Raw genomic sequence first — 13438 nt, forward strand, 5'->3', positions numbered from 1 at the left:
TAGGGCTGGGATGGGATAGGGCTGGGATGGGCTGGAGCTTAGATGGGATGAAGCTGGGATGAGGATGAGATAGGGCTGGGATGGGATAGGCCTGGGATGGGATGGGATGGGATGGGGATGTGGTGGAGCTGGGATGGGGGTGGGATAAGGCTGGTCTGGGGTGGAGCTGAGATGGGATGGAGCTGGGATGAGATAGGGCTGGGATGAGGATGGGATAGGGCTGGGATGGGATAGGACTGGGATGGGATGGGGATGTGGTGGATCTGGGATGGGGGTGGGATAGGGCTGGGCTGGGATGGAGCTGAGATGGGATGGAGCTGGGATGAGATAGGGCTGGGATGGGATAGGGCTGGGATGGGATGGAGCTGAGATGGGATGGAGCTGGGATGAGGATGGGATAGGGCTGGTCTGGGATGGAGCTGAAATGGGATGGGGATGGGATAGGGCTGGGATGGGGTGGAGCTGGGATGAGATACGGCTGGGATGAGGATGGGATAGGGCTGGGATGGGATAGGACTGGGATGGGGATGTGGTGGATCTGGGATGGGGGTGGGATAGGGCTGGGCTGGGATGGAGCTGAGATGGGATGGAGCTGGGGTGAGATAGGGCTGGGATGGGATAGGGCTGGGATGGGATGGAGCTGAGATGGGATGGAGCTGGGATGAGGGTGGGATAGGGCTGGGATGGGATAGGCCTGGTCTGGGCTGGAGCTGAGATGGAATGGAGCTGGGATGAGGATGAGATAGGGCTGGTCTGGGATGGAGCTGAGATGGGATGGGGATGGGATGGGATAGGGCTGGGATATAATGGGGATGTGGTGGAGCTGAGATGGGGATGGGATGGGATAGGATGGAGATGCGATAGAACTGGGATGAGGACGGGATAAGAATGGGATGGGGCTGGGGTGAGGATAGGCTGGCATGGGGCTGGCAGGGCTGGGATGGGGCTGAGAGGACTAGGATGGAGCTGGTGGGGCTGGGATGGAGATGGCAGAGTTGAGATAGGGCTGGGATGGGGCTGGCAGGACCAGGATTGAGCCAGTATGGATCTGGCAGGACTGGGGTGGGCAGGGGCTGGCAGGGCCAGAATGGGGCTGGGATGGGGCTGCTGCTGGGCTGCACACTGAGAAGTGTGTCCACATCAAGCGAGAAATCAGCTGTCTCATCCTGAAGGAGCTGAATCTGCTGGGAAGAGCTGCTCATTCCAGCCTTTGTCCTTCTGCTGCAGCAGAAAACAGAGATTAAAACATTAGACATAAAAGTTACATCATTTTTATAAATCCCAGAGCTGTAGGGTCCTTACGGGGTGGGGCGGCTTGTTGCTCTGTGAGCTGAGTGCTGGTTTTCTTCTCTTTCCGGAGGGACACGGGACTCGCTGCCAATGGACCTGGCCCGTCTGGTGCCATTTCCCAGGAATCTGCAAGAACCTCTTCAGATATCTTGCTTTTGGTGAAATCATTCATCCCCTGCAGGAGCTCAGAGCGCTGCATTCCCCCCTAGCGCAGAGCCTCATCTCGCGCTACCCTGTGCCGTACGAGGCAGGGATGTGCCAGCTCCTGCGCCCACGGGGCTCTCGGCTGGCACCGGGCTGCCGGGCCAAAGCTGCCGGCGATCCCAGTCCCGTTCCCATTCCTTACGCAGTGTTTGTCAACTGAAACCGTCCCCGCAGCCGCCGCGCTCCCTGCTCCCGGAGCACCACTAATGAGCGGCCGATTGGGTTACGGTGCCGGGGTAGAGTTTGCCATAGAAACTCGGCCGGTGGCTGCCGCTGGGTAACTGATCCAAAAGCTTCGAAGGCGCTGGGAGATGATTTTGCCAGTGCCGGGCCCCGGGCTGCCACTGGCTGGATCCCGGCTGTGACAGGTAAGCCCTCCGAGGGGAATTGGCTCGGTCGAGACGTGGCGGCAGGAGATGAGGTTGGGTTTCAGGAAGGGGATTGTTTTCTCCCTGATAAGTCCTTGGCCCATGACGATGCATCAAAACAGAACCCGAGAGAGAGAAATGCAGCCAAAATATTGCAGGGACACAGCTGTCTTGGAGCACAGCCTGAGGACAAGCCCTGGCGTGCACCCCAAGGCGATTTGCCCCTGTTGAGGACGGTGTAAAAAAGCCATTTTCCCCCTTCCTACTGGTACAGCCGATCTTGGTACCATTTCAGGTACGGCTGCGGCTCTGTTGGGATGTTGGATCGAACCTGGCAGGTTTGGCAGTGTGGAAGGGGGCTGGGGTGGTTTCTGTGTCCACGGGCAGGGCGTGCGCCCCACGGTCCTTGCACAAAGCACGGAGCTGCCTGCCAACTGCCACCAAGCAGGGCACCAGCATGGAGATCCAGCCACTCTTAGTGGCCTCGTAGGCTGTTCTAAGTAATATAAAATACTTTAATAGTAGGTTGAGTCTGAGGAAAATGAAGCTGATTCAACCCAAGTGCTGTGAAAATGAGTGAAAAGCCTTGTCTGATGGAAGTCCAGCAGATCTTCAAGGAAGCAATGTTTTTCACTAGCTTGGGACCCCATAATTTACTTCTCACAGGGATTGAGCTTTACTGTCAGTGTTTTAAACTATGCAAATCACTTAAAAATTGAGGGAAAAGAAGAAACTGCTTCACTTGCTGAGGAAATACAATAAGTAATCTCCGTTACAGTGTTGTCTCCTCAGGCAGTGAACAGCAATGAAGATGCCCTGATGTTTGCAGGAAGGCATGTGCATTTCAGTGTCAACACAGGAGGGCTATGCGTGCTCCGTGTCACCCTTGGACCTCTGGGTTTGTGTAGGAGCCATGCGTGAGGAACCACAGCCGATCTATAGCAGAGCATCACTGACAGCAGAGCCAGAGAGGGCAGAAGGGGGCTCCCAGTCCCCTGCAGCTGTGACATGTAGGAACATGAAGGGCATGAGCGAGAGGAAGACCCCTCCACTGCATCGTGTCATCTTCAGGTTGGGCAGAGTGGATCATTTTGATAGGAATGGTTGGACCCGATGATCCGGTGGGTCTCTTCCAACCTGGTTATTCTATGATTCTATGATTCTATGTCATTGAGCCATGGAATGGTTTAGGTTGGAAGGGACCTCAAAGCCCATCCAGTTCCAACCCCCTGCCATGGGCAGGGACACCTCCCACTGGATCAGGGGGCTTCAACCCCATCAAATCTGACCTCGAACACCTCCAGGGATGGGGCAGCCAACCCCATGTCCAGTCTCCAGGTTTCCTGAAGAGGTTGTTTCTCATCCAGCCCAACGCTGCCGACAGCTCAGCCCGTGCTGGCGCAAGGGGAAGGCCAGATTGGTGTGTGGCCCGTGATGGGCTGCAGGTGGCTCCTTCCACTGGTGTAATACCCTAAAACCTCTTAAAGTGCTAAGCCCTAGGATCCCTGAGTGCTGAGGAAGCCGGGGAGAAAATCTGAAATAGCAGCCTGAGGAATGGTGGGTGCCAGCCTGGGGAGCCCTGCAGCAGAATGCCCGCAGGGCTCCCCTGCGCAGACCCTGCTCCCCTGGAGAGCCCCCAGCAGTCCATCCAGACCCCAAATCCATGCATGCTCCCAAAATCTCTGGTTTCCCACCCAAATCACTGTTGGTGAGGCCAGCGAGGTCTCTGTGCACCCAGGTCTGTGTGTGAGCAGACGGGGCTGGCTGCATCACGGCTGCTTTGCAGAGCGCTGTCTCTCTGGATTTGCCCATGGGGATAAGGGATTTCCCTCCATGGGTGCTAATCTGTTTTACCTCCTTGCAGCTCCTAATTCCCCCTAGATCCACGGGTTCAGGTCAGCTCTGCACTCAGCCAGGACCAGCACGCAATTAGTCTGTCTGTACTTCTCTTTGCAAGGGAAATAAAGTTAATTAGGAAAGGAAAAGGCAAGAAAGACCTTTCTGCCTGCCTGGCAGTGGCTCAGAGCAGCTGGACAGGTGCAGAATTGAGTAAGAAGCCTGGGAAGGAGCATCCACCAGCCCCACGGCGCAGCAGCCGTTGTGCCCAGCCCCGGACCAGTGTTCCGTGAGGGCTGTGATCCCGCACCCCGGAGCTTCAGCGAGGACGTGGGAGCAGGGGAGATGTCCCCCAGAGCCCGGCGGGTAGGTGGGACACGCTTCCAGGGGCAAGGGAGGACAACCAAGAGAGCTTCGACCCCACAGCGGGACAGACCTGCTGCCAGTGAGAGACTGCCAGGCTCGCTTGGATGGCTGCGGATTTCTGTAAGTGCTTGAGCTGTGGGGTGTAGAGGTGGAAGGGGTGGTGCAGCTCCTAGGCTGGGCTTTGCCATGGAGCTCAGCCCCAGCAGCAGGGCTGGGGCTGTCCCAGTGCTTACTGGGCTCCCACTGGAGCTTCCATGGGCTCCACAGCCCCAGGGGTGCTCTGGTGTTCCCTCACCGGTGTATTTCATCCTGCTGTCACCAGATTTGCCCCATGCTTCCCCCTCCACACTGCCCTTCCAGTCCTTGACATCTGTACCTGTTACATGGGCAGTGACTTTGCTTCCTCTTCAAATAACAATAACAATAATCCCTGCTTTTACGCAGTGGTTTAATCAGCACTGCTGTACGAAGCAGGACAAGATTATTACACTTATAACATTAGTGACAGCATATTGCTTGGTCCTTTTTAATATTTTCTTATGCACTTCTAGCGCCCTCGAACACAGCTGTGAGTAGCTGTTTGCAGCAGCAGAGGAGGCTCTGGTTATTAATACAGGATTCTGCAGTAATGCTGTTTTCCCTGCCAATCCTCATGATTCTGTTCTCAGAGCAAGCCGGCCCCTATTATCTCTGCTGAAAATGGACATAAGAAGTGTTCCTTTCATCTCTCTGGCCTATCACGGGGTATTAAACAATGTTTTCAGTGATGATGAACTTTGCCCAAGGGTCTTGAAGGAGCAGAAAAAATGTCTTTTCGTTGTTCAGATGAGAGCCAAGCTGCCCTGACAGCAGTGAGGTGGAAAGGGATGCCTGGCAGGAGCATGTGCTGGAGCAAACTGGAAGCCTCTGGGATGCCCAGGAAGGTGGTGGGGTGCACCAAGGGCTGGCTTTGGGCTGCTGGGCTCTGTGTCTCTGTGCCTGAGACTTTTTGGTCCTAAGGGCACAAAATCCAAGGTGCGTTCAATGTTTTCTTGAGGGATTCAGAGTCATAGAATCATAGAATCACCAAGTTGGAAAAGACCCATCAGATCATCAAGTCCAACCATTCCTATCAAACACTAAACCATGTCCCTCAGCACCTCGTCCCTTAAACCCCTCCAGGGAAGGTGACTCAACCCCCTCCCTGGGCAGCCTGTTCCAGTGCCCAATGACCCTTTCTGTGAAAAATTTTTTCCTAATATTCAGCCTAAATCTCCCCTGGTGGAGCTTGAGGCCATTCCCTCTTGTCCTGTCCCCTGTCACTTGGGAGAAGAGGCCAGGTCCCTCCTCTCCACAACCTCCTTTCAGGTAGTTGTGGAGAGCAATGAGGTCTCCCCTCAGCCTCCTCATGGTTTCCTTAAGATAAATTGAGCCAGGTCAAATAGTCTGCCTTTAAGTTTTGTAAAAGCTTAATCTGTTTTCAGTAACACAGATGGAATAAAAACGGACATGAAAAGCATCTTCACAGGCAGCTAAGATCAAATGAAGAGAAAATCTGAATGTGAATTAATTTAGCGAGTGTCAACAGGCAACGCAGGCACCTACACATCAGTGACATCAAAAGGGCACTCGAGTGAGCTGCCAAGATCAGCTGGTCTGATTTACCTTGGGCAAAGACAACTTCTGCAGATGTTTAGGGCTGATGTGCCCGATTTCTCCTTGAGCATCTGTGGAGCCGGTCCTAATCCTTCAAATGAACTACAAACAAGTCCTTCTGAAAATCCCTGTCTTTGTATTTGGGGATGCTGTGCTCAGGTTAACGCTGTCCCCAGGACTGGGAGGGCACAAAGGAACACTCCCAGGAGAGATGAGAGGATCTGGCACGCTCTAATGAATCTGCGTTTTGTGGCTCCAAACTGCTTAAACACTGATTATTGAGAAAAGCTGGTTACAATAAGGCTGCCATAAACCATTAGATTATGATTTATGTTAATAAACACATCTGTTAATTAACAAGCATGTCAGGGAACTGAAATAATCATTTTGCTAGACAAATAAATACAAGGAAATGGGAGAGGGGGTAGGTGGGTGCCTCCCATGAGCGAGACAAGGGCTGGGCAAGGCCATGGTCTGGGTGCCGGGTGTAGCCCCGACCTTTCCTAACCAACTCAGTCTCCTCCCTGCCAGCATCCTGCGGGCTTATAGAAGAATAAAAGCTAATTTTTAGGGAAATACAGAGGAGAAGTGTCCCCCTGGGGTATTTCTTGTGTCAGAAATGGCGTGACCAGCAGGTCCAGGGAGGTTATTCTCCCTCGGTACTCGGCACTGGTGAGACCGCTCCTCGAATCCTGTGTTCAGTTCTGGGCCCCTCACCACAAGAAGGATGTTGAGGCTCTGGAGCGAGTCCAGAGAAGAGCAACAAAGCTGGTGAGGGGGCTGGAGAACAGGCCCTATGAGGAACGGCTGAGGGGGTGTTTAGCCTGGAGAAGAGGAGGCTGAGGGGAGACCTCATTGCTCTCTACAACTACCTGAAAGGAGGTTTTGGAGAGGAGGGAGCTGGCCTCTTCTCCCAAGTGACAGGGGACAGGATGAGACGGAATGGCCTCAGGCTCTGCCAGGGGAGGTTTAGGCTGAACATTAGGAAAAAACTTTTCCTGGAAAGGGTCACTGGAACAGGCTGCCCAGGGAAGTGGTTGAGTCACCTTCCCTGGAGGTGTTTAAGGGACAGGTGGACGAGGTGCTGAGGGGCATGGTTTAGTGTTTGATAGGAATGATTGGACTCCATGATCTGGTGGGTCTTTTCCAACCTGGTGATTCTATGATTCTTCCCAAGGTGGGGAGGTGCAGCACAGGCTGGAGCTTCCAAGCTGGACAGGACCTACAGGGGCTAACACTGAGGATGGAAAATGCACACAACATCTTTTTTCCCCCTTCTTCTTTTCCAGTTGCAGGAATGCCGGCAACCAACCAGGGCTGGCCCGAGGCCTTCGGGTTCAAGATAAGTGGGACTGGTCCATGCTACATCTTCTGGGTGCAGGAGGGCAGCAGCGCGGCGGCCGCAGGGCTGCGCCCGGGCGACGAGGTGCTGGAGATCGAAGGGCAGCCCGTCTCCTCGCTGGGCTGCGAGGCGCTGCTGGGACTGGCCAGGCGCTGCGGCAACGTGCCCCCCAGCATCGGGGTGGTCTCCCGCCTGCAGCATGTCGACATCCCTCCCGGTCCTCGAGGATGCTTCGGCTTCGAGCTGGCGAGCGGCAGCCCCCCACGAGTGGCCAGCATCATCTCGGACTCACCCGCGGCTGCTTGTGGGATTGAGCCAGGGGATTACGTGCTGGAAGTCAACGGGGTGAGGGTGATGCTGCAAGAGGCGGCGGTGGCCCTGGTGGGGTCCTGCCATGGGCAGTCCCTGCGGCTGGGGCTGCTGCGGCCGCAGCGCGGGGACGGCACGAGGGACCCCGTCCCCAGCGCTGATGCTGTGCACCAGGAGAGGAGGCAGAAAGCACAGGAATTCAGCAAAAAGGTAAGTCTGGGGCTCAGGGCAACCCCTGCACCGCGCAGGTTGGAGAAGGTCACGTTCAGCCTTTGCAGCGCTCTCGGGTGAGTGGATGCTCCTGGCTTGCTCACAGCCTCGGGGCTTCTATGCCTGAGAGGAGGGTCTGAGAATTACTGGGATGATAGGTGGATGCTGCATAGAGCTTGGAGACCCTCTGGAGATCCCAAATACTTATTCCTTTGCATTACGAGAGCACGTGGAGACCCAAGGGGACAGATCCCTCCCACCAGTGTCTGGACACTCCTTCAAAGTTTGAGCACATCATCTCACAGATATTTTAGCTCTTATTTTGCTGCCAAGGGAAAACATGGATGTGATTACATCTTCATTGTGTTCCTGAAGGCTTCCTAGTGGGTAGTTTACCAAACGCAGCACCTCACGCTAATTATAAATTTGATCATGGTTGTTTTTTTTAATCTCTCTAATTTCCATTTCAAAGTAGCCTTTTAAAATGCTGTTGTGAAAATAACCAGGCTTGTGGGTTTTTTTGACCTCAAGCTAATAAAGGAACAAGACCTTCACAAAGAGATTCGTGGTTATCAGCCCAATCCCCTCAGTCAGCTTCTGCATTAAAGATTCACAGACATGCACTGAGGTTCAGATTCATAAGGCAGAGCATCTCGTGTGAAACAGATACCTGCTGATTACAGGAGATTAACAAGAGGATGAGAGGTTGTTCCATGCTGCCTCCGTCTCGTGAAGTCACATTAAACCGTGTAAAAGCTTCCTGGATGGTCACAGGAGAGCACTTTTGAAGCAAGCAAGGCTGTTGGGATGCCATGAGCACCCACAGCAGCCCCTCTGCCTCTTCCCTTCCCCACCCAGCAAAGCCGCCTGTGGTGGCCCCAGCCAGCCTGGGCACAAGCAGGCTTGCAGGGCACGCGTGCTGCTGGCTCCTGGAGTGCAGCCTGTCTGGCAAACACCTTTCTTGAGGGAGTTAATGGTGCAGATGTTTTAAGTGGCTTCATTTTTTCACATGATGAAGAAAAGAATAAAACCCAGCTGGGTGCTTTACCCCCTCGGTTACCTGGGAGCTCTGCTCTGGCAGGTGCTGCTGGTGCGACAGGCGCCCAAGCACTCTTGCCCACCATGGGCACCACAAGGCTGCAAGGCTGAAGGGTGCTGGTGGCTTTTGTTTTGTGCCTGCAGGCCACTCGCAAGCCTGAGGTACAGAGGCTTTTTGCTCCCTCGTTCCTTTGGCGGAGCCCCTCTTTAAATCACGTTTGCCTGGCAGGCAGAGCAGGAGCAACATCAGTGGCAGCGTGGCCAGGGCTGGGCTGCGTGAACCAAGTGTCTGGAAGCATCACCAGAAAGCGATGGGGCCACTCACAGTCTCAGTTTCAGGTCAACATCTCCCCTTGTCCCCCTGCACTCGGGGATGCGCTGGGGACTGCACCAACATGAGGAGTGGCAGTGCCCCCCGATTCCTGCCTGCCAAGCCCAGGCAAAGATTTAACAGCAGCATCCTGGGATCTAACCCACCAGGAACACCACACTCTTTGTAATTTCTGTACTGGACCTTGGGACCAAAAAGCATGCGAGTCTGCCCAGGGGATGCAGCTGCCTCAGCTGCCCCAGATTCGATAACCTTGAAGCGCTACTGCTGCTAGCAGCTCTGGAGTGCTTGTGCAGTGGCTGCTCAAACCCTGCAGCACCTGGAGGGATGTACTGGGGGTCACAGCTCCTGCAATAGCCCGCCCGGGGCAGCTGCCAAGTGGGACAAGAAGGCAAAGGTTTCTCCCAGCTGGCACAAGGAGCTTGGCTGGGTGATGCCTACTGGATCCCTCCCAGTGCCGCTGGTACTGGGAGAGGACAAGAGGTTCCCTTTCTCTCACTGCTGCTCCCCCCTGTACTCTTAAAGCTAGAAATAAATAGTTAAAGCTGCTGTCAGCTCAAAATCATCACCTTGCAGGAAAACGCAACACACAAAGGCACAGCAGAGTGGCCATAAAGGGTTTGCTGCATCCCACCCACACTTGCTGCACCCAAGGCAGCAGCACCCACTGCCCAGCACAGTCAAGGGCAAGGGACAGTCCCTGGCCTGGGAGGAGGCTAATGAGGAGGGTCCGGTGCAGGGTAATTGGCTGGGTGCTAATTAGCTAATTAACCTGCCTGTTATGTCTGTCACAGGTGGAGAGGACAGGGCAGCAGCCTCCCCTCTCACAGCTGAAAACTATTTCCCCTCACCCTGTCCCTGCCCTCCCTGATAAAAAGCCCCTCCCCAGCTTTCCTAGAGCCCCTTTTCTGTACTGGAAGCTGCTCTAAGGTCTTCCCCCACAGCCTTATCTTCTCTAGACTAAGTAACCCCAAGTTTTTCAGTCTGTCTTTATATCAAAGATGTTCCAGCCCTCAGATCGTCTCCATGGTCTACTCTGGACTTGATTCAACAGATTTAGGGTTGGTGCTCACATTCACGCCCCCTCTCCCAGATTTCCTGTAGCCTCCAGCAATTAATGGCAGAGCAGTTCTGCCTGCCAGGATCATGGTGTATTTGGAGACTTAAATACCTCCAAAAGTCCATTGGGGTTTCCTCTGCCATGGACTTTCTCCTGCAGGGATGCTTGTGACCTGGCAGAGACCTGGGGTTGCTGTCACACTGCTGTTTGCAGTGCAATGTTTATAATAGCAACACCAGGGACATGTGAGGCTAGCAGTGCTGTGTGATGGGCTGATGACAGTGGTTTTGCTATCCTTCCCATGTGGGTTCCCTTCTTGCTGGTGTTGTAATGAGCTGGATGTGTTTTCTGCACTGTTATACCCTCTGTACACCTGGTTAACTGCGCTGCTGCTTCTCAGTGCTCCTTCCCTCTTCTTTCCTGGCTCCTGTTCTGTAGGTGGATGACATCCTCGGTGACCAGCCAGAGGTCAAGGAGAAGGTATTCACTGTCCTGAAGCAGTATGCGGCAGAGAGGAAGGTGGAATACCTCGCCTATGCCCTCTGCATGGTCCTCACTCAGGAGTCCCACCAGCACCTCATTGACAACATCAGGTACTGGGTACCCGTAACAGCACTGCTGGATGTTAAACCCTGTGTACGCGTTCACCCTCAGCGATGAGTGTGCAGGGGTGAGCGGGGCCAGCGTGGGTCAGGAGGTTCCCAGAGGGAGATATCACGGAGCCACCGCCTCTGCCTGCAGCACGGGACATCACGCCCATTTCTGGCTGTCGAAGGGAGATGGGATTAGCTGTGGAACAGCTGGTGGTTCCCCAATAGCTTGGCTAGAAAATGAACCAAGCTCTGCAAGGCAAGGGCTGGTGGGGGGTGAGGGGGACTCTGCCGGCAGCTCTGGCAGTGGAAGTGGCTGGGGGGCTCTGCTGGGCCATGGGCTGCCCCCAGCCAGCACTCCCACAGCATCCCTGGGGCTGTGGTCACGCACCCCAGGACAATTTGTCAATGTTCCACTCTAGCCTGGGGTCACTGGCACCTCCGGAGTGGCCGTGCTGTGGATATGCAGCCATAACGCTGCTCTTCTCGCAGTGGGCTGGGGCATGGACACGTGGTGGGGATTACGGTCAGGCTGAGACGATGGCCATTAGGGAATCAGGTCTCCATCTGGCCCCGCTCCGGGCCCGGCTTTCCGATTCCTGCTTTAATCAGTGGAATTGCAAGATATTACAGTTGCCATAACAACGTCCCTGTGCCAGGGTCTCCGCCAAGCCTGCTGTGACCCACCAGTGGGGAGGATGGGGAGGCAGGTCGGTGGCCCTCACCACCCGGCATCCCCCTGGATCCCTGTGGATCCTCCACCTGAGCAGGAATGGGCACAGAGCCAGGGGTCCCTTGCCCCCCTGGAGCTGCCTCATCTGGGTGCCCACGTCCCATCCCCTCTGAACATCCTGGGGGGATCTGACCTGCAAACTGGAGGTGGGGGCAGGCATGGGTGACACCAAACCCTGCCTGAGCTGTCACCCCAACCTGCTCCCAATCCAACCCCCCACCACTCACAATTGAGAGAAAAGTCTTTTCCCCAATAAGATCCATGGAAACACCTCCAGCACCTCAGCAAGCCCTTTTTCCTTCATCCTTAGGAAATGATATGAGGTTGGTTTTTTTTTCCCCCACTAGGACTGTTTGACGGTGTCTAAACTTTCTTCTGGACCTGATCACCTGGCTGGGGGTCCCCCCAGGTGTCCCCATCCCAGCAGAGGATGGCGTTGCAGAGCTCACCCTGTGCCAAGCCCTGTGACGTGGGGGGCAGCCCCAGCCCCACAGCTGCCCCTGCCCCCGTGTGAAAGGTTAACGCTGGGCTAGGGCAAGAGGGCAAAAGTCAGCCAGCTAATCTTGATTTAATGGAAATGAGACATTTAGCTTAGGGAAAAGATTTACTGTCTGGTCTAAATGAAATGAAGTCAAGAAAATAAAACCCAAGGCTCTTTGGGGACCAGGTTTCCCAGCTGGGGACACGAGGGCAACTCCCTGTGTGCTGTCGTGTGGGAGCTGCTTATCCTGGGGTCTCCCATCCGGCGGGTTTGCTTCCAAGCAAGAGCTTTTAATAACTCCCTGAAGGGTGGTGAGCGGATCCTGGGAGCTCAGGATTTAGCGGGTGCTGCTAATTCATGTGGGTGAATTCCACACGGCTTGAGCGTTTTGGTCGATTGCTGGTTGGGAAGGGGGCTGGGGTCTGCGCCCCAGTTGGGGATCGGGAAGGGCTGTGCCAGAGGATCCCGGCTCTGGTGCTGGGGCACTGGTGTGGCTGTCCCACTGTCCCCAGGGTGCAGAGCAGCACCCGCACGGGCAGTGCTGTGTGTTGGTGCAATTGGGACAAGCAGAGTCTGTCTGACCTGTGGGCACCTGGGGATGTGGGATGATGGGCTTGGGACCACGCAGGTGCCCATCGGCCAGCCTGGGCATCCCTGCAGGGCTCCCCATCCCTGGGGGCTGTTTCCACCCACCTGGAGAAGAGGGATACTGGGCACGAGGCAGATGAGGGTCCCTGATGCTTCCCTTGCTGGGAGCCCTGTGCCCTGCCAGGTGGGGTTGGCGGTGTCCCGCTGTGGGTGGCCCTGTGTCCCCTGCTATGTAGAGCCAGAAGGCAGGTACATCCCCATCTGCGCTGACCCTGGCGCTGGCCTGATTGGATCTTCCCTCTGCACCAGCTGTATTTATTCTCAGGCCACTGCTGCTGCTGGCTGTCCTTCCTCCCTGCCTGTCCCTTCCCCAGGTTCCCCCCGGGATGTAATGTGCTCCCTGTGAGGTGCTGTGGGGCAGCGTAACACAAGACCCCCCCGACTCAGCGTGCTGATTGACCCGGGGCTGCAGACACCTCTTCTCCTCCCATCCATCCTCAGGCTGGGCTTTTTCCAGTGTTGGTGGTTGGGGGTTTTTTTTTGTTTGTTTTTGGTTTTTTTTTTTCTTTTTAGCTCAAATGGATTTCATCCCATTTGCCCAGAATTAAGCTCCTGCAGATTTTAATTTGCTGACATTTCTCCATCCGTGTGGTTGTGGATAGCAGGGATAACGCACGTGCCACGCCGGTTCCTCCCCGCTCCCATCCCCTGCCCATATGGCTGGTGCGTAGTAAAGTGCACAATTGTAGTTCTGCTTGGGAATGATGAAAAACGGCAGCGAGGGGGAAAGATGAGCTGTCTCGGGTGAGTAATGGACCTTTCCTGGGAGCTGAGGGGGCTGTGAGGGGAGTGGGGTTAAAGCAGCTTAATTCTCCAATGTATCAAACCCCAGCACCGCAAAATGAGATGTGCAAAAAGTTAATTAACTCTTAGCATCTGTATTGCATCAGAGCTGCTCTCAGCAGAGACACTGCGGGCATCGCAGCTCTGCCGGGGAGAGGGAAACCTCGTATTTTGTGTTGCTCCATCACTTGCAGACACCAAAGCCCGGGGCTGG

At 55.1% G+C, this 13438-nt stretch overlaps 1 protein-coding gene across 6 annotated transcripts in view; it reads left to right on the forward strand.

Moving 5' to 3' along the window:
- Positions 1-3763: 3763 nt before the first annotated feature.
- GRID2IP (Grid2 interacting protein) overlaps positions 3764-13438 on the forward strand; it is a 39126-nt gene continuing 29451 nt past the window's right edge. For 4 of the 6 annotated variants that reach the window (XM_069869960.1, XM_069869961.1, XM_069869962.1 and 1 more), the window contains exons 1-3: positions 3764-4184; positions 6989-7560; positions 10428-10582. In XM_069869960.1, coding sequence (XP_069726061.1) covers positions 4169-4184; positions 6989-7560; positions 10428-10582 — 743 coding nt within the window. In that variant the 5' untranslated portion in view covers positions 3764-4168. Of the gene's footprint in view, positions 4185-6988; positions 7561-10427; positions 10583-12945; positions 13186-13438 lie in introns of those variants that run through there. The other 2 variants (XM_069869965.1, XM_069869967.1) reach the window with 1 other exon arrangement.

Source organism: Phaenicophaeus curvirostris, chromosome 16, assembly GCF_032191515.1.
Source record: "Phaenicophaeus curvirostris isolate KB17595 chromosome 16, BPBGC_Pcur_1.0, whole genome shotgun sequence".
Lineage (NCBI taxonomy): Eukaryota > Metazoa > Chordata > Aves > Cuculiformes > Cuculidae > Phaenicophaeus > Phaenicophaeus curvirostris.